General features: G+C 43.7%; 1 protein-coding gene across 1 annotated transcript in view; it reads left to right on the plus strand.

The window, feature by feature from the left end:
* The window catches only part of MYOCD (myocardin), an 88,397-nt gene that overhangs the window by 31,798 nt on the left and 35,693 nt on the right, over positions 1 to 20,906 (plus strand). The window contains exons 2-5 of the mRNA XM_068530544.1: positions 2,089 to 2,154; positions 12,042 to 12,097; positions 13,549 to 13,624; positions 16,067 to 16,228. Coding sequence (XP_068386645.1) covers positions 2,089 to 2,154; positions 12,042 to 12,097; positions 13,549 to 13,624; positions 16,067 to 16,228 — 360 coding nt within the window. The remainder of the gene's footprint in view (positions 1 to 2,088; positions 2,155 to 12,041; positions 12,098 to 13,548; positions 13,625 to 16,066; positions 16,229 to 20,906) is intronic.

Genomic DNA, 20,906 nt, shown 5'->3' on the forward strand with positions numbered 1-20,906 from the left:
TTATTGTCTTTTCCATTTAGAGTGGGTCACATTTTCCTAATTCTTTGTGTGTAGAGTAATTGTGCATTGCATCCTGGACATTGTGAGTCTTATACATAGACTCCTACGGTCCTCAGGAGAATGCTGATGTTTTTGTTTTAGCGCACAGTTAACCCAGGTAGAGTCCCACTTTAAGCTCTCTCTTGCCTGTGTGCACAGATGTTCAAATTCCAGTTTAATTTTATACCTTTGCTGTGCTGCTTTGAATCTGTCCCATGGAAACATCATTAGTGGATCAACCTGAAACTTGCAGAGATTCACACATGGAATTAGGGAACCCCTTCCTTCTCCAGCTCCTTCCCTTGCTGATTTCCCCCTCACTCCCTGGTGGGCAGCCTTGGTTGTCTGGGCACCTTTTCCTGATTCCTCTGGCCAGAAAGATGAGCAGGTTTTCTATTGGAGTTTTAACTACCTATATGACTTGCCACTTCATGACTACAGGCCACCCTCAAGGCAAAGCCCTCCCACCCCAAAAGGAGAAACTCACCCCCATGTAAGTCACCTCTCCAAGTTTCAACTCCTCCCTACAGTCTGCCTGATTTTGTCACTATTCAGAATCCTCAGGTAGTTACTTTTCACATTATGTTCAGAGTTTACGGTTTTTATCAGTAAGAGGGTTGGTCTGAAGGAGGGCTTGAATAATAAACGCTCATGTCGTTTTCGTTTATCCACAAAGTAAAATAATGTAGTCCTCTTTGTTGTCCAGTCCTAAGATGGAGTCATATGAGGCTATTCAGTGGAGCACAGTCTAGCCACCAAAAGTAATTAAAAGTATTTCAGCAACATTGGTCTCTCCCAAAGAAGTTTGGTGAGAAGCCAATTCAAAACCCACAGCAACACTTTTTTAAATTGTCTTTCTCCGTTACTTTCTCAGTATATCTTATGACTGCATTTGCTCTGAAGCCTCACTCTGAAATACTAAATAAACTTGAACATCAGCCCATATATCCTTTTCATTTTTGCTTCTCTTCTCTCCATTCTAATTTTATATTCATAAAAGCAATGCTTATTCTCTCTTTTCATTATAAGGTGATTAAACCAATCCCTCTCGTTGAAAATTTCTGCTCTTTCTATTCTTATCCTGAGCAACTTAAACCCAGGAACCAAGATGGCGAACTCATAATCTCCCTGAGAAAATGTAAATGTCCAAAGATGGGTATTTTTTTTTTAGGAGGAAAGGGGTGAAGAGGATGAGAAAATCATAAATACTATACTCATTATATATATATATATATATATATATATATATATATATATATATATATATCATATATATAAGTACTTATATGTATAAATATGTATAATATATATAGTCTGTGCTAGGGATAGTAACAAAGTTTTATAATTTATAGTTTGGACAGATTACAGTGTTTTAATTTTTCTAAGTAAAGCATGACTCCAATAGCCCTTCTCTGAATTTCCAGGTGGATTCCAAACTCTCATAATACTACCATGTATCGATGACTTATGTGCCAGGCGCTCTGCTAAGCAGTCTTCGTACACAGTTTAATCAAACTATATAGCAATCCTGTAAGGCAGGCATTGTTCCCAGTTACAAATGAAAACACTGAGGGTCAGAGAGGTTGAACAACTTGCCCAGAGTTACCCACATAGGAAGGGGCTAGAGACGGGATTTGAACCCAGGTGAGACTGGAGAGGCCAAGCTTCCTTTACTCCATCTCCTCTTTTGAAATCATGGCCAAATTCCCAGCAGTGTTTGATGGTATTCACCTCCCAGGTGGTATAGCAGGGGAAGACAGAGCATGGTGCTGTGAAAGTAACATTCACTTCACAGAGGAGACAAGTCTTCTAGTCTCTGGTTGTTACCCACTTGCTGCAAAACCCTGCAACCCCCTCAGCTTCTCTCATCCTTCCTTCTACACGTCTACAACAAAAACGCAAGTCTCCTTCACGCAGACTTTCAGAACTGTCCTAGAAATAACGCAAGAAGAGTGATGCAAAAAAAAAAAAAAAAAAAAGTACAAGGCAAATAGAAGTGATTGCAATCAGTCTTAGCCCAACTCACAAACTAACACTTGCTTTTCTAAGTTTTACAGTTACGGCTTCAACAGAGAAGGACCCAAGAACAACTGGCTAACCAAGGCATCATACCACGTGAGTAGCTGCATCTCTTATTGACTGATCTGTACCATGGGACCGTGCAGCTTGGGAGCTGGAAAGCACCTCAGAGGTCATAGTCTAATTCCGTGGATCAGTCTTCCCAGATCCTCACAGACTCTGTGTCAGCAGGAATCCCAGACCTTGGAGGCTTAGCCCCAAATGCTACTCACCTGTAAGGGCTTCCCTGTAATCATATAGGTTGTACCTAAAATTCCAACGTGGTGGTTTGTTTACAGGACAAACACAATTCTACGGGCATCCATCCCTCTCTCCTACTTTTAGAATTGGATCTAATCACTCTTCTTTCCGGAAGCACCAATCACATCATCTTTTTCTCACCTCCTCGGTTTCACTTCTGTTTGGGTACTTGAGTCCACAAGTAATTGAATATTGTCCAGTGCTTCCTTTCTGGAATAATGAGCGGCAATACCATTCTAGTGTAAACGGTATAACATTGAATTACTGGCCATCATTTGGGTCAAAGAAGAAGGATTATCATATCTTTTAGAAGATATGTTTGAAATTTCCTGCCAGTTTAGCAATTGAAGCTAACTTTTGGTTAGCTATAGAAACAGGAAAAGTCCTAGATAAATGGAATCACCATGTAAGCTCCTTTAGGTGACACTTTCTAACTTCTCACCCCAGCAAAATTTAAAAGTCAAGATCCATAATGACTCCTGCAGAAATCCAGGTCCTTGTCATGACTGTGGCTTCAGGGTTAAGCATGCAACAAGCAAGCATGTGCCCTTAATTGAATGTCCTGCAGGTAGTAACCTTGGTGCCCTGTGATCCAAGGTCCAAACATTTTAAGTGTAGTCCGTGCTTCAGAACCAGAACAGAACTAAGAATATTTAAGTCCCTTTCCTTCGGTAATTCAGGTGAAATTCTTTGTTCATGGCTAAGCCCTACAAAAAATAAACAGCAGGTGACCTTATGGCAGAACAACTTTTTTAGAGGTTTGCTAAAGCACAGAAGAAAGATCTCACCCTGCAGTTGAAAGGCTGCTTCAGTAAAATGTACAGTTAGGATGAGAAACCAAAGGTACAAGTCTGTGTGGCCTGTTTCATCTCAGTCAGCCCAGCAGGGCAGGTGCTAAAAGACAGGAAAGACCAAGAGTCTGCAGACTTCAAGACAGATAAATACGTTCGCACTCAAATGTGAGCAGGCCAGTCTTTTTCAGAATCCTGTTGCAAATGCGTAGAATCGAATTTGTTTAACCACATCTAGAAGAACGATTCACTAGGAATGGAGTGTAGACAAGTGTAGATCCACCAGGATCCTCTCAGTAGACCACAGTCTCTACCACGTGCCCTCAAATATAAGATGAGCACATCAGTTTCAGTGGGATTAAAATAATCTGTTCCTTCACGGGTGTTTCTTTCCCTTAATTCTGGAAAGGCATTTGGAGTAGAGAGGCCTGGTACCTTTGCATCCCCTCAAGCTGTTCACAGCTGATGTAAAGTTTAACTATGTGCTTATATGATCCAAGCCTGGGTCTTGCAGCTGGCTTTTGGATGAGAATAAACTTTTGTTTTTAGGTTGCTGGGGTTAAATTTCAGGGAATCAGTGAAACACCTAATAAAAATAGGAATGAACCCGATGGTACCTTTTTACATAACACTCTTATGTAAGTCATCCAAATTGAACGTCCATTTGTAGAGTCGAGTCCAATGAAGATATAATATTTTGCTCTCCAGGATTTTCAGAATCAAATAGTGTACATATTAACGAAATACTGCTTGACAGAAATTTTGCATCCATAGCCCATTGTATGATTAAGATAATTGCTGGGGGAAAGTCCTAAGAGTAATGCAATGATATTTCTTTTTAATTCAGCAAAATGAGAAGGGTTGATTAAGCATCGTCAGTTTTCCTTACTCTTTAGCCATCTCCTCTCCAGGCTTCCCAAGGGTGTCGATTCTGCTGTGGAAAAATGTCAGAGCCGCAGCAGATGCACCCTGCAGGCCCAGCCCCTAGACCTCGATGACTTAGTGCTTCTGGGGAAGCCAGACCCAGACGAGCCTCTGCACCTGCTGAGAGGCTGGGGGCGGAGATGGTAGCCTCTTCAACCCAGACATGAAACATGCAGTCTGTTTACTCAGCGCCCCCGGGGGTACGTGTGTAAAAGCAGCCGCTCCAGAAGAGGGAACAGGAGCCCACAGTCTCAGGGTCCTTTCAACTCAATCAAACTCAACACATTTCATGATGAACTTGACTCTCTGCAGGGTGGTATGCCAGGTGCTGTGGGGGGCCACAGTGAGCAAGACCGTCCTTCGCGGAGACTCGAGATTTCAGGGGAAAAGGTGACAAGAGACACAGATAGTATAAGTCAGGGTGAAACTAGTTATGTTCTACAAGAGGGCTCTTTATGTCTTCCTTCTATCATTTGAATTTTTTGAAGTGGAAGGAAAGCGGAAAGGAGGAAGGAAGGGGGTAGAATGGAGGGAAGCAAAGCCAGTAGTCATTGGAGATCATCTAATTTTGTGATTTTCAATGTTTTTTAATAGTTAAAGATATTGTGTCTGTGTATATATATATATACACTCCCCTGGTGGTGCAGTGGTTGAGAATCCACCTGCCAAGGTAGGGGACACGGGTTCGAGCCCTGGTCTGGGAAGATCCCACATGCCGCGGAGCAACTAGGCCCGTGCGCCACAACTACTGAGCCTGCGCTCTAGAGCCCGCGAGCCGCAACTACTGAGCCCGCGTGCCACAACTCCTGAAGCCTGCACGCCTAGAGCCTGTGCTCTGCAGCAGGAGAAGCCACCACAATGAGAAGCCCGCGCACCGCAACGAAGAGTAGCCCCCGCTCGCCGCAACAAGAGAAAACCCGTGCACAGCAACGAAGACCCAGTGCAGCCAAAAATAAATAAATAAATAAAAATTTAAAATTTATGGGAAAAAAAAAAAAATATATATATATATATACACACACACACACACTGGCTGGAACAGGGTCGGAGGCCTCTGTCCCATTCACTCGGCTCCCCTCAGCCCTCCTAGGTGACCCTGATTATCCTCCCCAGGGCGCTGGTCCTCTTCAAACAGAGTTTGAAAATCCCTTCCCTAGTCCAAGTCTCATTGTCTTTAACCTCCATGAAACCGAGATTGGAGAGGCCTAAGAGGCTTTTCAAACATCCCAAAGCCAGGGCCCAGTGTGGTCCTACTTACAAACCTGAACTGTGAGACTTTAAATGCACGCACAATAAAACTAGTAACACAACCTCACGTTATCCATACATTGGAAATAATTGCAGTGCTCCCCCTGAATTTTCAGACTTGTCATAAATTGCCTAAATGGAAAGCTTATGGCCAAGTGAATTGTTCATTGTCCTTATGGTATTATCGGATGGCTCTGCAGTTTTTAGCTGGTCAACGGAAACACCTGCTCTCCTTGGGCAGAATTAGTCATGAGTTGTACATTAGGTTAAATCCCAAGGGCATTGTCCATTGCAAAAAAAGTGCAGTCCATTCCTAGTGCGGCAGAGCTGAGGCCAGAACCCGTGTCTCCTGATCCTGGTATAGGGCTCTGGACTCAAATATTCAAAAGGAATCACTGGAACTTTAAAAGCACTTCCTTAAGTTTCTATCATCAAGCATTTTGTGGCCAGAAAAATTCAGTTGGAATTTGGGAAAATAAAAACATGTATATGTGAAAATGCCAAGGAAAAGCCCATGGTTTTAATGAAATGGCTTTGGGTTCTACGTCATAATCTATGTCTCACCATGACCAAGAGTGAATGGAAAATTCCACTGAGCTTGCTCTATGGCTGGTCTCATTTCAAATGCACACCAAATTGATGATTAAGTAGAAGGTTTCTCCCCCACTGACTCCAGTGGGACCATGTGTGATTTTCAGTAGACTAGTGAAACTGGTCCACATGGATTGAATTTAATTTCTTCCTCCTTCATGGGCTTGCATCCTGCAGGTTTCAAAGTTGCTGATGAGTAACCAACAGGCCACAGCAATCAGAGAATCAGAGCCTCTTTTATAATCGCCCTTCATCACCTCTCTTAAGCATGTACTCATATCTTACTTGTATATATTATAGGTTTAGGATTTTCCCCTTCCGGTGCTTTGAATGCACTTAAAGGCATTTTTCCTTGAATTTAGTCAAGGAAGGCAGGGTTCTGAGATCAGCACACGGCCCCTCGAACAACTTTAAACAGTGGGAAAGGGTTCTCGGGCCAGAAGCATGGGCCCAGGTTGGCTTCTAAGATTGCTTTCACATTTATAGTATCAGTGGTGGAATTCACATTTTCAAAAGAGTCGTGAAATCTGAGTGAAATAGCCTCTCAACATTTACGTAGAAATATTACTTTAAGAATATATTGTTTGGACTCCTCTCCAAAATCCTACCTCTGAATCTCAAAACAGAGATTTCAAATTGCCTACTTGTCACCATCAACTAGAGTTCAAAGGGATGGCTTTGCCGCCCCTCCCTGCCAGGCTCAAGGCTGCGAGAGGACATCAAGGTTCTCTTATTTTCTCTTGCCTTTGAGACAGAGCCCAGGCTCCTCCTCTGGAGACCTATGGATGGGGCTCAGATCTGTTCATTATTTCTCAGGCAGATTTTCTCCACTATCTTCTTTTCTCTGGGCATCACTCTCCTGGGTTGAATCTTAAATACCATTTTATTCCAACCATTTCAGAAGCCTTAGTGCAGAAAGACGATCAGCTCTGAGTTTTCAATGCAAAAAAAAAAAAAAACGGTCATAGAGCAATTCAGTAAATATTTCGACCATCTGCTGGGAGGAAGGCCTTATGGAACACAGTGGAGTCAGACATGAATTCTGTTTCAAAGAGCCTACAGTCCAGAAGGTTCCCCAAATCGCTCCTGCTTAGTTATCCCCATTAATAATATTGGACAATGTCCCACCACTACACGGAGTGAGTTTCTGGGAGAATTGAAGGAAATAGATGACTTTCTCTCCCTTTCCTTCTGCTACTACAGTGGGGCTGATCTATATGAACCCAGGGGATAGAGGAGGGAACATTGAGTTTATTCTCTGGGATTATAGAAAACGAGATTAGAGACCTGAAGTGGATTACAGAGGCCCAGGGGACCAGAGAGGCTGCGACTTCTCCCCAGATACTCAGAGAAAGCACCGCTGGCCAGAAAGAAGCATCTGGGCAGCCAGGTTCCATGGTCTGATCGATGTCAATGAATGGAAAGATACGATGAGCTATCTGTGAATGGTGCTGCCTTTATTTGTTTTGCAGACTAATCCAAGCCTCAGCAGACACATACTTACTGCAAAGCCTTGGTAAATCCCTGAATTCTGTGATCCTCCTCCTGAATAGCAAGAAGAATGACGGGGCAATTCCTCTACCCACAGCACATGCAGCTTCCTGATAGTTTTGAGACGTTGACGGGGCAAAGTCTTTCTTCCCTTCCTCAGTGCCTTCATCTGACTTGGCTTCTCCCCACAGCACCCTACGTACCACACACTGTTGGCTGTTTGAGCAGAACACGGCACAAGGGTTTCATCTGTCCCTCTCCCCTTCCTTCTAACACCTCAAATTCAGAGATAGGGAAAAAAAGGCGCCCTGGATTTTCATGCCGAGCCCATTTGGGTCTAAAATCCTCACTTCTTTATTTCCCTCCCTCTTTCCTTCGATTTTCTAGTTCCTCGCTCCTTAGAAACTAGTAAACCAGTGATGACAGGCACCCTTTGAATTTGTCTTTGAACCCTTCTGAGAAACTCCAGAGTATTCATGTGTGATGCATTAAATTCTCCAAGTGTGCAAGCCAGGCCTTAAATATTACAAAGCTCTGTTGGGAGAATGCACTCTTTTCAGACCCCTAAGGCTATCCTTTGGGTACTGAATAGGCAATCTGTTGCCAACCTAAAGAGTTAAGACAATTTCCAAAGCATTATCACACACCCATAGCGTGGATCCCATTTGTTTGGGGAAAAAAAATATTCATGGTCCAACTTGTCCTTAAAAGCAGAGCCAAGAGAGGACTACGAGATCCATTTTGTAAGTGGGAAACGGAGAACACAGGAAACCTGTCAGACTTGTTCAAGGCTGTACCAAAAATAGATGGCAAAGCAAGGACAGAGCCCGAAGGGAAGGCTCCCAAAATTTTAGTCACTTTTGAAACTATACCCATTACTGCCATGGGTCTTGCGTTTGAATCAGTTTTGTCTTCCTCCCAAAGAACCCTACATATGTGAATTGTTGATCCATATACCTGTCTTTAATTAGCGGCATATAAGCTTACCAGCCGTTGCTTCTTGATGAGAACGACCAGTTCTAACCCAAGTTATTCTGATTCGAGACAGCAAGTATGAGAAGTGGCAGTTTCACTGAACTAAGCAGCCTTTCTCTGGGCAAACACACCCTCTTTCTTCAGCTTTTTGAAATACTGAGAAATCAGTCCTAGACATCATTCCCCGCTTTTTGAACTCTCAGTTTCCCAAGGACTCTAGATCAGCACCCACTGGCCTTGTGAACGCCGGGGCGCCAGGATCTCCCAGAGGGCGTGTTCCAACACAGACCCCTGCGTCCCTCTGCGTCCCACCTGAGCGTTGGATTCTGTAGGCCTGGAAATTGGTATTATTAACAAGTTTCCAGCTGCTGCTGAAGATGCTGGTGCAGGGGCCACACTTCGAGAACGATTGCTCCATCTGTTGCCTAAGATGCGGGCTCTTTGATGCTGCCTCTTGGTCCTCATCCGTATACCAGTGGAGCTGGGTTCTCCCCTGCAAGCCTGGACGTGAGGGGCCCTGGGAGAGAAGGCAGGCCCTGCCTCTGCCACCAGAGCTGCTACCAGCCCCGGGCCCCTCCTCTGTGAGAGCCAGGCCCCTCTCCCTGACTGATTGTCCACGGCCTTGCAGCCGTATTTTCTCCTTTTGCTGGGCTCCTGTAGGAAGCAGGAGGTTAGCAGCAGGGGACCGCAGGAGGCCTGTTCTTATCTTGGGATCTTTTCCTGAGCTCTAAGTAAGCAAATGTTTATACACACAGCTGACCCAAATTAGCTGGAGCCGCGGGGACAGAAATAGGAACAGCCCCTAACTAAACTCCGCGGCGAGAACATGAATTCCCCTGTGAGAAGCGATTCATCTTCCTCCAGGCAGAATGAGTTAGATGTGGGGTTGACTGAATTTACAACCATATTTTAATTTGAGATCACATTGACTTATTTTTTTTTTTAATTTAGAAATCCAAATTCCTTTTCAATCCTAAATGTCAACATCCCTTAAATACAAAATTTTGCCATTGGATACTCCCAGGGCTGGCAGCAAAGGAGGTCCTTTTTTCCAAAAAGTCAACTGGGGTAGGGGGTGCATTATGGCTTTCGCTGGCCCTCAGGGGAGGTGGCTAAAACCCGCATTCTCTGGAATCACAGAAAAGGCAAACGTCAATCACAGGGCCCATGGCAGGCCAAGTGGTGCCCCACAAAACACCCCTTAAGCCCTGAAAAGAAGAGCGTGGGGTAAAACACAGTATGTGGATTTTTTAGCTTCCTTCCCAAGTCCTGGCTAAATGGGCGTAGCCTCTCCCACCCTGTGGCGGAAGGTCCCAGAAGACCTTTGTGCTCCTGGCCTTGGAGAACTGGACTGTACAATCATTTCACAGGGGAATAGTTAACACCAAGAAGTGATGATTTATAGCTCTGCAAGCTAAGATACAGGAAATGCAGTGTTTCGTAGAAGAATTAATAAGTTCCGCAAATAAGAATTGAAAAGCCTCAGGGATAAGAGAACCAGATGAATTGCCCCTAAGTCCTAAGCCCAATTAAAACCAATTGAGTTTGGAATGTAAGAGCAATCTCAAGATAGATTCATGCTGTTCCCTTAGGGTTGCTTCTTAAGGCAAAGGCTGTGTTGCTCTTTTTAACCACTTAATAAGGCCACACTGAAATCAATTCCTTTTCTGGATTATGGAAGAGATTAAGCCACACCAACATATAATACCTACTTAGGTGACCACCAGACTGTCGGACAGAGGTGCAGACCTATGGGTTCAGATTGTACAGACTCACCAGGGCCCACTGGACTTCAAGCAGATTCGTAGCACCTGGTCGCCTGGGGAAATGGGAGATGGTTTCAAAACTCCATCAATATAAATTGCAACTGTGATCAAGTGCAAGTAACGGCAAGCCTCCTGACTCAGGATGAGGGCCAGACCCAAATCAGAGAAAATGCATGAGCAACGTGGCAGGCCTGCACAGTTTCCCAGGTGATTCCTCAGAGCCACTGAGTGAGGAGACAGGGAGGGGGAAAGAGGCCATTGAAAAGGGCAGGGTTGGCAGAAAGGCTCATTTTAAGAGTGAAAAGCAGCAAAGAGAAACTGGGGATGTTAGATCAATGGGAAATATGATAGTCAAGCAACAATTGTTTCTTTTTTTCCTATAAGAAAGGAAGCCTTTCAGTCTCTGGTCAGATTGAGGAGAATAGTGCTTGTGCATTCTCCTTGGCACAAGGCAGCCAGCTGGGACTATTCTGTGCGTTCCTTTGGTCAACATTGCAGATGTCGGGGTGAGACAGGAAGACTTAGAGATGCCTTAGTAGCTTCCCAAGCAACATCCTCAATAGAGGGTAACGTGGTCGATCAGTTGCCAGGACCACAGTGGAGTCTGCCTGCTGTCCAGCAAGCCCATCTGAGAGCTGGGCTCAAATCTGGCGTGGTCTTAAGGCTGAATGAGGCACACACACACTCACACACGTGCACACACACACACATTCACACACACACAGCCCCAAGTGCCCATCTGGCTAGAAATCCGATTTTTTTATGCCAGCCAAAGTTTGGAAGAATATTTTCTTGCCTGCAGCTTGAGAGTTGACATCTGTGGGAGTAAATATTAGAAATCTGGATCACGTGATTCGCCGACTGGTCCAGACCTACGTACTATCCAGAAGAAAATTTGATGCAATTCTCTAACCTCTGATCCACCTCATCACTTCTGATGAAAGGTGATCCTTTATGGCTTCTGGTTGCAGTTGTTCCAGGGGATCAGGAAGACCAGTAAAAAGGTAGAATTTTGCCGAACGATGTTCTACTGCTTTGCAAAGTCAAAAGTTCAGTGCATCGTCGTGAGGAGTTGCTGGGAGCTGGGAGGAGGAGAAGCAGTGGGTCTTGGAAAGAAGGGAGGCTGGCGTTCGGTCCAGGTTGCTTCCGGCTGCTGTGAGCTGTGAGGGACCAGTGCCCTGTCTACTGGTTGTTAGTGTTTTGAGCATCACACCCTGAAAGAAGTTAGGTTGTCAGACGACCTAGGCTCCTAGCCCTACCTGTGTGACCCCGGGCGAGGCAGTCCCGTTCCGTGGGCCTCCGTTTCCCCATTCCGCTCAGGCTTGGAGCTGTATTTCACCATCTCCAAGGTCCCTTCCAGCACTCAGAGTCTGATTCTGTGCTTCTCACTCACTGCCCTTTGGTTGCATGTTCCCACCCCACCAGCCAACTCCCTGAGCCAAAGGACAAGTCCCCTCCTGCAACGTGGGACACGGTTCCTCCACAGACTGCAGTCTCCACCCAGACTTGCGCACTCAAGGGCAGAGCGAAGTCAAAGAGGGTGGTAGTCACCCCAGTCTCCCCTAAAGCTAGAGCATTGCCTGGTCTCCTCCCGCAGGCCTGTCCCTCCTCAGGATCTTGGAATGCCCTGTCTCTGCCACTTCTCTTCCTGTCGCGTATTCTGTCTTTGCTGCTCCTCTTGTTTGAGGCTGACGTCCGCCTTCCTCTGGATTCTCCGGCTGCAGGGAAGCTGGTGACCTCCAGGCCTCTCCTCTTCCATTGCTTGTGGCCTGATGAAGGCCATCACATCTCCGTCGCACCTCCACTGTGCACCGCTCGGCAAGCACACCGGCAAGCACCGCGACGCCGCTCCCGGCCCCAAGCCCCCTCTGCTCACGTCTGTGTCTTTCTGTTTCAGCCCTGAAAAGCCCACCTGAATTCCATGAGCAAAGAAAACGTTTGGATAGTGGCAAGGTAACTGTTTGCGAACTTCCCACCTTCCTGAACTCAGACTCCAGGCTCTGGACCTCTGAATGCTAAGCTTGGGGGAAAGTGGGTAGAATTTCTCCTACAAACTCAACCAATTTGCTGGTCCCCTCCCCGCACGCCATGTGGAATCTTCCTCCTAGAAACTGAAAACTGTGGAAATGGGATCAACAGTATTGGCTTTGAAGCTGCTATTTATGAGCTTTAAGAAAATGTCCCCCATCTTTCTGATGTCGGGGGGTATCCCTGCAAGGATGTGGTGGGGGTCAGAGAGACATGAAACAGGGAGGTAAGGTGTGTGGGCAAGCTGCCCTCTCTTTCATGACAGGCTTTTCTCAGCAACAATCAGATTATTTTAAACCCAATTCAGTGGTAGGGTAGGGCCTGCAGATACAGAGCTTATTCACAGCTATTTAAAGGCAAAAGGAATTCTGTTTATTTCTCTTTCGTTTAGCATTTGAGGGGGGGAAATCGGTGTATATTCTGTACCTTCAGAGCAAATCTCTGCAACTTGAATTTATCAATACAATAAGTGCTATTGAGCAAGCATCAGCAGTGTATGTAGAAGGAAAGGCCGTTAGGTATCTTTCTCCTGGGATGTCGTAGCCTGGCAACTAGTGAGGGGAGGGGCTGGAAGACGGAGCAGAGCTCTGGGACTCTTCAGAGTCACTCGTGAGAGGCTGGGGTTCCTACTGCCTGGAGAATAATCGTCTTTCATCAGAACTGGAGTGCTCTCCAGACTCCTCTCGGGGGCCAATTAAGAGATTCAATATAGTGGGATAAAAACCCAGAACTAGAAATCAGGGCCCTGAGGTCCAGCTGTGGCCCTGCCACAGCCAACGCCATCCCTACAGACAACTCCATCATCAAGAAAGCCATGAGACTCAGTAAATAACTCATCTCTAAGTGTCCTCCCAGCTTACAGTGGGTCTCAGTCTGCAGGATTTACATTTTCACGTCTTGAGAGAGAGAGATCAAGGGCAAAACAGGAGGAGGGCACATGTTGTCATGTTATACCGGATGGATTGGGGTTACATTTCATCTCTGACTCTAGTTAATTTGTGACTCTTTTAAGAGGCAATGGAACAGGATTGGCTCTCATGCAAAAGCAGTGTAGTATCATCACAGTTTTATTAATATTTTATGATTAGGTACCTGCCTGGCCTTTAAGTTTGGAGCACTGAGGTGGACCCAAGCTTTTGACCTCTTTATCTCATTTTTCCATCCTAAAATTATTAGAGGTTTTTGTGAGCCCTCCTTCATCAAGACGTAGGAGAACAGAGATATTTGCATGTTGCGTTTGTCAAACAAAAAACAAAAAACAAACAAAAAGAGACATTTTCCCTTTGAGAGAAAAGGGGTCTCTTTTAAAGTTAAAACTAGGTGAATAAACTGTATGAGGTTGATAGCAGAATTCATTCTGTGTTTGTGTCTGACAGGCTGAAGACACCCTGAAGCACAAGGTCAGAAACAGGTCCGACCGTGCAGACGTGGTGAAAATGCACATACTCCAAGGTAAGGTTGCCCAAAGTCATAAACTGGGGCCCATCAGTGGGAATGGAACGTGGGCCATTTTCCAGGGTTCTTTGTCTCTGCACAATTGCTAACTCCCCTTAGAAGGGGTCCCCTGCCATTCCAAAGTGGTGGTTTTGAGCGCTCATCTAGTCATTTGAGGCCATGTAGACGGTCAAATTGGGAAGCCATATAGTGGCCAAGAAGTACCAGACTTGGCATTCATTCTGAGCTGTGCCACCTCCCAACTTTCTCTGAGCACATAGGGAGTGTCCAACATATATCAACTTCCTTTAAAATGTCCATCCTTCATACCAGTAATAAATGTCTAGTATTGTATCAAAAAAATAATAATCAGACATACAAAGATTTATGTACAATGATGTTTATCATGTAATTACTTTAAATAGTGACACACTGAAATCAGTGGAACGTCAAAAAATAGTAGACAGACTGAATAAATTATGCACCATCCGTGTGATTGAATAACTTGCAGCTACCACAAATGAGGCTTTAAAAGAATCATGTTTTAATGAGAAAAGGCTTACAAAATGATGTTTAGTGAGGAGACCAGAAAACAAAACTATATTTACAGTCAAAATCAGGGAGGCAAAAATATATACATAAATTGTATTTACAGTCAGATTCTATGATGAAAAAATACTGACTTACCAATAAATACTGTATAAGTAATTAAGAAAGATGCCCAGTTATTAAAAACAGTTGACCCTAAGTGGGGAGTTTCCTAATGCTTTCACTTCTTTTGCATAATGTTTTAGCGTTTTCCACACTTACAACAATACGTATGTATAATATTATAATCAAGAAAGCATTATCTGTTGTATCAGTCCAGTCTTGAATTAAAATATCAGGCTATGAACCACAGAAACCCCAAGTTTAGTCTCTGTTGGGTCCCATGAAACCCACCCTTCCCCCCCACAGAAATTGGAAGTTGGCCCCCTGGAGCACCAAGGATCTGCTAGATACAAAATGACCCTTGCCCTCCAAGGGTTCATGGTCTGATTTTGGAATTAGCAATATAAGATTAAGGACCAATGCTTGTAACTGCTGGCGGTAGTCGAAGCAGAAGGAAGCTGTAAGAACAGGAGTTAGGAAGACTTTGTTAGGGCGGGGAAACAGAGTAAGCAAAGGTACAAAGGTGAACTCAGGAAGATGGGGGGCGGGGGACAGAAGGCAAAGGACCAGGCTCGCTGGAGTGGTAGTTTGGGCATCAACCATCTCAGGTCATGTAGGGGGTGGATTCGGTTTGTGGCGAGCCTGCGAAACCGGACTGAGAGACGGATGGAGAGGACCATCTTGGAGGGGATGCAAGAAAGGAGTGTTTCATCATACAGGATGAATCCTGTATGGCTGTGCAGGATGGGTCAGAAACATCCCTGAGGCAGGGGGTGTGGCAGAAGCCCTTGCACTGGCCTGACGGGTAGTTGGGAGAGGATTTGGGCTTAGAAACTTCCGTTTTTCGGTTTGGAATATTGATGTTTTGTCCATCCCACATCGAGTGCTTTGCAGATGTAGCTTCTACGCAAGTCTGACCTGTTGCAACCATGAGACATCCCTAGTCCTCCCCTGTGTGGAGATTTCTAGAGCAGCGGCCAGACACTAAGCCTGGGTTAGCAGATGGATATTAATAGAACAATAGGACCAGGACGTCCGTAAAGGTCTCAACTTCTAAATTTGCAGAGTTGAGCGGAAAGGAACCCTAACTCCCGGTCCTGCGTTACAGCAACCAGCGGCTCACAAGATCCTCTTCCACGTTCCCGCACAGAAATAAGTCAGGGCCTCACCCAAAGAGGAATAGAGCGGTGATTGAGGGCTTCTCAGTGACCTTTCCCACCCTCCCAAAGATGAGAAACTGCCTGTTGGATAAATTCAATTTTTTAAAATCCCTGTTTAATTAAATAACTATTCCCCCCCAAAATTGTTTTTCTTTTACAACTGGACCTGGACATTTGAATCAGTTAGTATCACAACCTCAACAAGTCTAAAACTCTCGAGAAGTCACGCTACTACAATTAATTATAAAAATAGATAATATTTACTGCCAGCTCAGCCTGGGCCGGGCAATATATAGACAGGATTTGCATGCAAATGCTATAGTTTAGTGTCAGCAAGCAATACAGGCCCCATGGACTACTTACTCACAGAATCGCCAAATTGCACATTTTTTTTTTTTCCCAAAATCCTCACAAAGCAAGTTGCTCTAACTCTTCCGTGCTTCTCTATTTGCCTTTATTTGGAAGCGTCTAGTCTTCACTACTAATCCATGTGAAATGAGGATGATTGCATTGAAAAATTATTAGGATGGTGGAGTACAATGTGTCAGAGTGTTTGGGTTACAAAAGCAAAAAAAAAAAAAGCAAAAAAAAAACCCCACAAAAATGACATCAAGTTCTAGAGCTGACCCTTTTGATTTTAACCCCTTAGCCTCCACTGCAGAGAGATCCGTTCCAACTACTCAGATGAAGCTGAAAAGAGCCCGACTTGCAGATGACCTCAATGAAAAAATCGCTCTCCGGCCGGGACCCCTGGAGCTGGTGGAGAAGAACATATTCCCTGTGGATTCCGCTGTGAAAGAGGCCCTAAAAGGTAGGTAGCACCAATGAATGGCACGCTTCCCTCCATGCTGAGGTCTGAGGGCCGCCATGGCTCTGAAATGCTGGGGCCCTGGGGGCGAAGACCTCTCACTAGACAAGAGTCAATCCATGGGCCGCTGTTCCAGAGTGTTCCCCATAACCAGAGGTCCAGGGAGTGAGGAAGAAACTGAGACCCGCTCACCCTCCAAAGTCAGGTTAACATAGACCAGTCTGGGTCTGGTCAAGCAGGTTGGGGAGCTGACCTGATTTTAAACCTCAAAACATCTTCCCTGCAAGGTTCCATCACTTTGGAGTCATGGCATTCTCCGCCCTTCCTCTTTTAAAGGGGCGTAGACTGGCAGAGTGGAAAGAGCGCTGGACCTGAATGGGAAGACCTGGACGCTAAGCCCAGTTCGGGTGCTGTGGCTTGGGGCTTCCCCAGGTCCCTTCACTTCTCCAAGATGAATACCCAACCAGCCCAACTCATCGGCTCTTGGGAGTGAGGTTCAGTTCTTGAAGCACGTGAAAACTCTTTGACAACACACATGCGTGCTACAGGGTTGAAGTACAGATACTTAAGGAGGAGACACAAACGTTCATTCTCTCGTCAGCTGCGTAAAATCATTTTGCAGACCTTTGGAACCATTGAGGCCACATGGATCCAAACAGCCGGAGGGTCCTGAATTCATTCACAGAGGTGCTGAGGTGGAATCTGGGAAAACCATGGTAGAAGGAAGAAAGGGAATCCTGGCATTCCCACGGGCAAATTAACGCTCTTCCAATGAAGCCTACAAACGCTCTAAGAATTACTGATATATAATAAGCAATGAACATTTAAATGTTTTGACACATTGTCCAATATTATGCATAAAGATGTTTTATTAAATGCTAAGTTCATTGTTAAACTTATCCACATTCTAAAATCTTGCACCCAACCAGTCAGAGGCCACGTGAGTTTTGTATTTGGAACTTGTAAATATGGAAGAATCAACTCTAGGGGAGACAGTATTCTCATCACTGCGCATTAAATATCCCACCGTGGTTTTCTCTCTTCTTTACTCTCTCCGTCCACACCTAAATATCCTGTGCCTTTTGAACTTGGACTAGCCCAGTCAACAGTGCACCATCCCCGTCTTTACTTGGATGAGATCTAAGACAGAAAAGATCTCTTATCGCGTATCTCTTTTATCATTTATTAAAACATTATATTTATTCCATGCATGCAAATTTATCTTTGATTTTTATATGATAGGCAAAAGATCCCATTTTAAATTGCCTTCTTTGGTTTATAGAGAGATGATGTTTTTCCATGTGATTTTGTGTCATTGGCAATTCGTGGCTATTCCTTTTTTCTACTGGGCATTTTCTTCCCTCACTATAAAAGCTGTATATATATATATATATATATATATATATATATATATTAAAAAAAAAAAAAAAGCTCATCCTCCACCTGTCACAGGTATTATACATCCTTTTACCAGCATGTCTATTGCCTTTTATTGTTGGCTTTGTTTGTTTGTTTGTTCGTTTCTGTCCTTTGCCTTTTGATTTTGTGTGTAGTGTATTTTACCTATAGCAGTTTTTAATTTCTGTGTAGTGCAATCTCTTAATCTTTTACTTTGTAGTTTCTGAATTTGTTATTGCTTATCGAAAACACTTCCTACCTCAAGAATAGAGTTATTCACCTATACTGTCTTCTGACATGTATATACTTCACTTTTTTTTTTGTTTAAAGGTTGTTTTGTGATCTCAGATTAACATCTTTATTCCTTTTTTTTAAATTTTTTATTTATGTATTTATTTATTTATGGCTGTGTTAGGTCTTCATTTCTGTGCGAGGGCTTTCTCTAGTTGCGGCAAGTGGGGGCCACTCTTCATCACGGTGCGCGGGCCTCTCATTATCGCAGCCTCTCTTGTTGCGGAGCACAGGCTCCAGACGCGCAGGCTCAGTAGTTGTGGCTCACGGGCCGAGTTGCTCCGCGGCATGTGGGATCTTCCCAGACCAGGGCTCGAACTCGTGTCCCCTGCATTGGCAGGCAGAGTCTCAACCACTGCGCCACCAGGGAAGCCCTATACTTCATTTTTATATTTCAGTCTTTACTGCATATTAAATTATTTCAGTGCACCGTTTAAGAGACAGGTCTAATTTTCTTTTTTCCACAATTTTAGTGGTGTATTTTATAATTTGTCTTAATATCTGTCTTCACAAGTTTCTTTACATTGGTCTGGTTTTTCTAATGTTTCTTGGCTACTCTCACAAGTATATGGTGGGTGAAATTTAGAATCAGTTTATTATATTCCAACTTCAATCCTATTAGAATTTTGTTTGGGATTGCAGTGAATGTATAGGTTAGTTTATGGTGAATTCATAGGTTTAAAATATATTAATTCTTCTGAGGCAGAAAGATAGTATCTCTTTTCACCTCTACAAGTCTTCTTTTATTTCCCTTGGTAAGGTTTTTTAAAATAAATTCACATCAGTTATTACTTACATATTGGAAACCTCTTAATTTTGCACATTTATTTTGTAACTGGGCATCTTTGTAGATTTTCTTAATTGTTCCGATAGTATCTCGTTTTATCTTTAATTGTTTGCATGGGCAATCACATCATCTACAGATAATGAAGATGTGCCTCCTGGTTTTTTCTTTCTGCCTTGGAGCACTGGCTGGTTGTTGAAAAGCAACATCATGGAATTATTAATAAATTACATAATTAACATCATTTTAAAAGTTACATGCAGTATATTCATAATATAAATTCAATATAATTTTATGTATTTTATTTATAAATTAAATATTTGTATTTGTAAATGATATATGTTATAATGTATAATATACTATACAAATCTAATTATATATATTTTGTCATATATAAAATATTTATATCATGTAGATATATATCTTACATATAAAATTATATGTATGAATTATATAAAGCACATATAATTTATATTATTTTGCATTATGCAATATTTCGTTATATAATTTTAAAATTATTGATATATTACATAGTAGACAATTATTATTATTGGTACATTGCCAGTGCTTCAAAAGCAATATTATATAATGTTATATATTTTTTATGTTATATTGATGATAACATTTTTTTTTTTAATTTTTTTATTTCTTTTATTTTTGGCTGCGTTGGGCCTTCGTTGCTGCGCGCAGGCTTTTCTCTGGTTGCGGCGAGCGGGGGCTACTCTTCGTTGTGGTGCGCGGGCTTCTCATTGCGGTGGCTTCTCTTGTTGCGGAGCACAGGCTCCAGACGCGCAGGCTCAGTAGTTGTGGCACACGGGCTTAGTTGCTCTGTGGCATGTGGGATCTTCCCGGACCAGGGCTCAAACCCTGTCCCCTGCATTGGCAGGCAGATTCTTAACCACTGCACCATGAGGGAAGCCCAGTGATAACATTTGTTGATTCAGTCTTCAGTGGGAATTCCTCTGGTCATTCACCTCTAAATATGACACTAACTTGTGCTGGAGGTAGATATTCCAAGGAAGTGTTTCTCTATTCTGTTCCACTAAGAATAGCTTGCAAGGTGAATGCTGAGTTTTTTAAATGCTTTCAACACGCATGAAAAGATGATCATATGGGTTTCTTTCTTTGATCTACCAATGTGGTATTGCTGTCTTTCCTAATCATCCTTGCATTTCTGGAAATAAATCCTACTTGGATTTTTTTCCCCTAAAAAGTTGCTAGTATTTTATTTGAGACTTTACATCTCTTTTGTTGTTAGTTGGGATAACAGAGGCTGCTAAACAAACCACAAAATTTCAGCTGCTTAATAATAGACGTTTATTTCTTGTTCATAAACAGTCCAGAAAGGGTTTTCCTCGATAGCAAACCCTTCAGGCACACAAGCTTCTTTGGTCTTGCTGCTCCACCATCCCCCAGAGCCAGGGTGGCAAACTTTTTCTTAAAGAATAAGCTGAGGTCTCTAAGCTGTCACAGCTACTCAGCTCAGCTGCTGTAGTGGGAAAGGAGCCATAAGCAATATGTAAACAAATGGCCATGGCTGTGTTCCAATAAAACTTTATTTACAAAAACAGACAGCAGGCTCACAGGCCCTAATTTTGCCAACCTGTGCCCTGCAGTCTCATCATCCTCTGGATCTAGCCAGTGAGGAGGAAAGAAAAAATGAAAAGGTCCACCCACACATTTAAAAAGCCTCAACCTGGAAATGAACACATCACTTCCACTCCCATCCCATCGTGAAAACAGTACACGTGGCTGGCAGGGGTGGTATTCCCTGGCTGAACAGAGATTTCACAGCAATATCTCTATACTTCAGAAGGGGGAACATAAAATCTGATGAACAGCTTTTAGTTAAGAGTCTGAACAAGAGTCGTGCTGTGGGTATAAAAAAAAGAGCATCTGAGAGGTAACTGACGCTGCATCCTTAGATGACCAGTAGACTATGTCGATGTGAACAAAAGGAAGAGTCAAAAATGACCCTGAGGTTTCCCCCTTGGTCAACTGAGTAAATGGCAGCCATGTATCAGGACTGGGATGAGTGGAGGAGCAGATCTGGGGAGAGGTGATGAATTCCCGTTTCAGCAGTTGCAGCTGATAGGTCTACAGGTACCCCAAGGGCAGGGATTCAATAGCAGGAGGTTCTATCAAACTAGACTTCAGAAGAAAGTATTGGTCTAGAGCTGTAGACATGGGAGACTTTAGTGTGTATGG

The sequence above is a fragment of the Eschrichtius robustus genome, chromosome 20, assembly GCF_028021215.1.
Source record: "Eschrichtius robustus isolate mEscRob2 chromosome 20, mEscRob2.pri, whole genome shotgun sequence".
NCBI classification, from domain to species: domain Eukaryota; kingdom Metazoa; phylum Chordata; class Mammalia; order Artiodactyla; family Eschrichtiidae; genus Eschrichtius; species Eschrichtius robustus.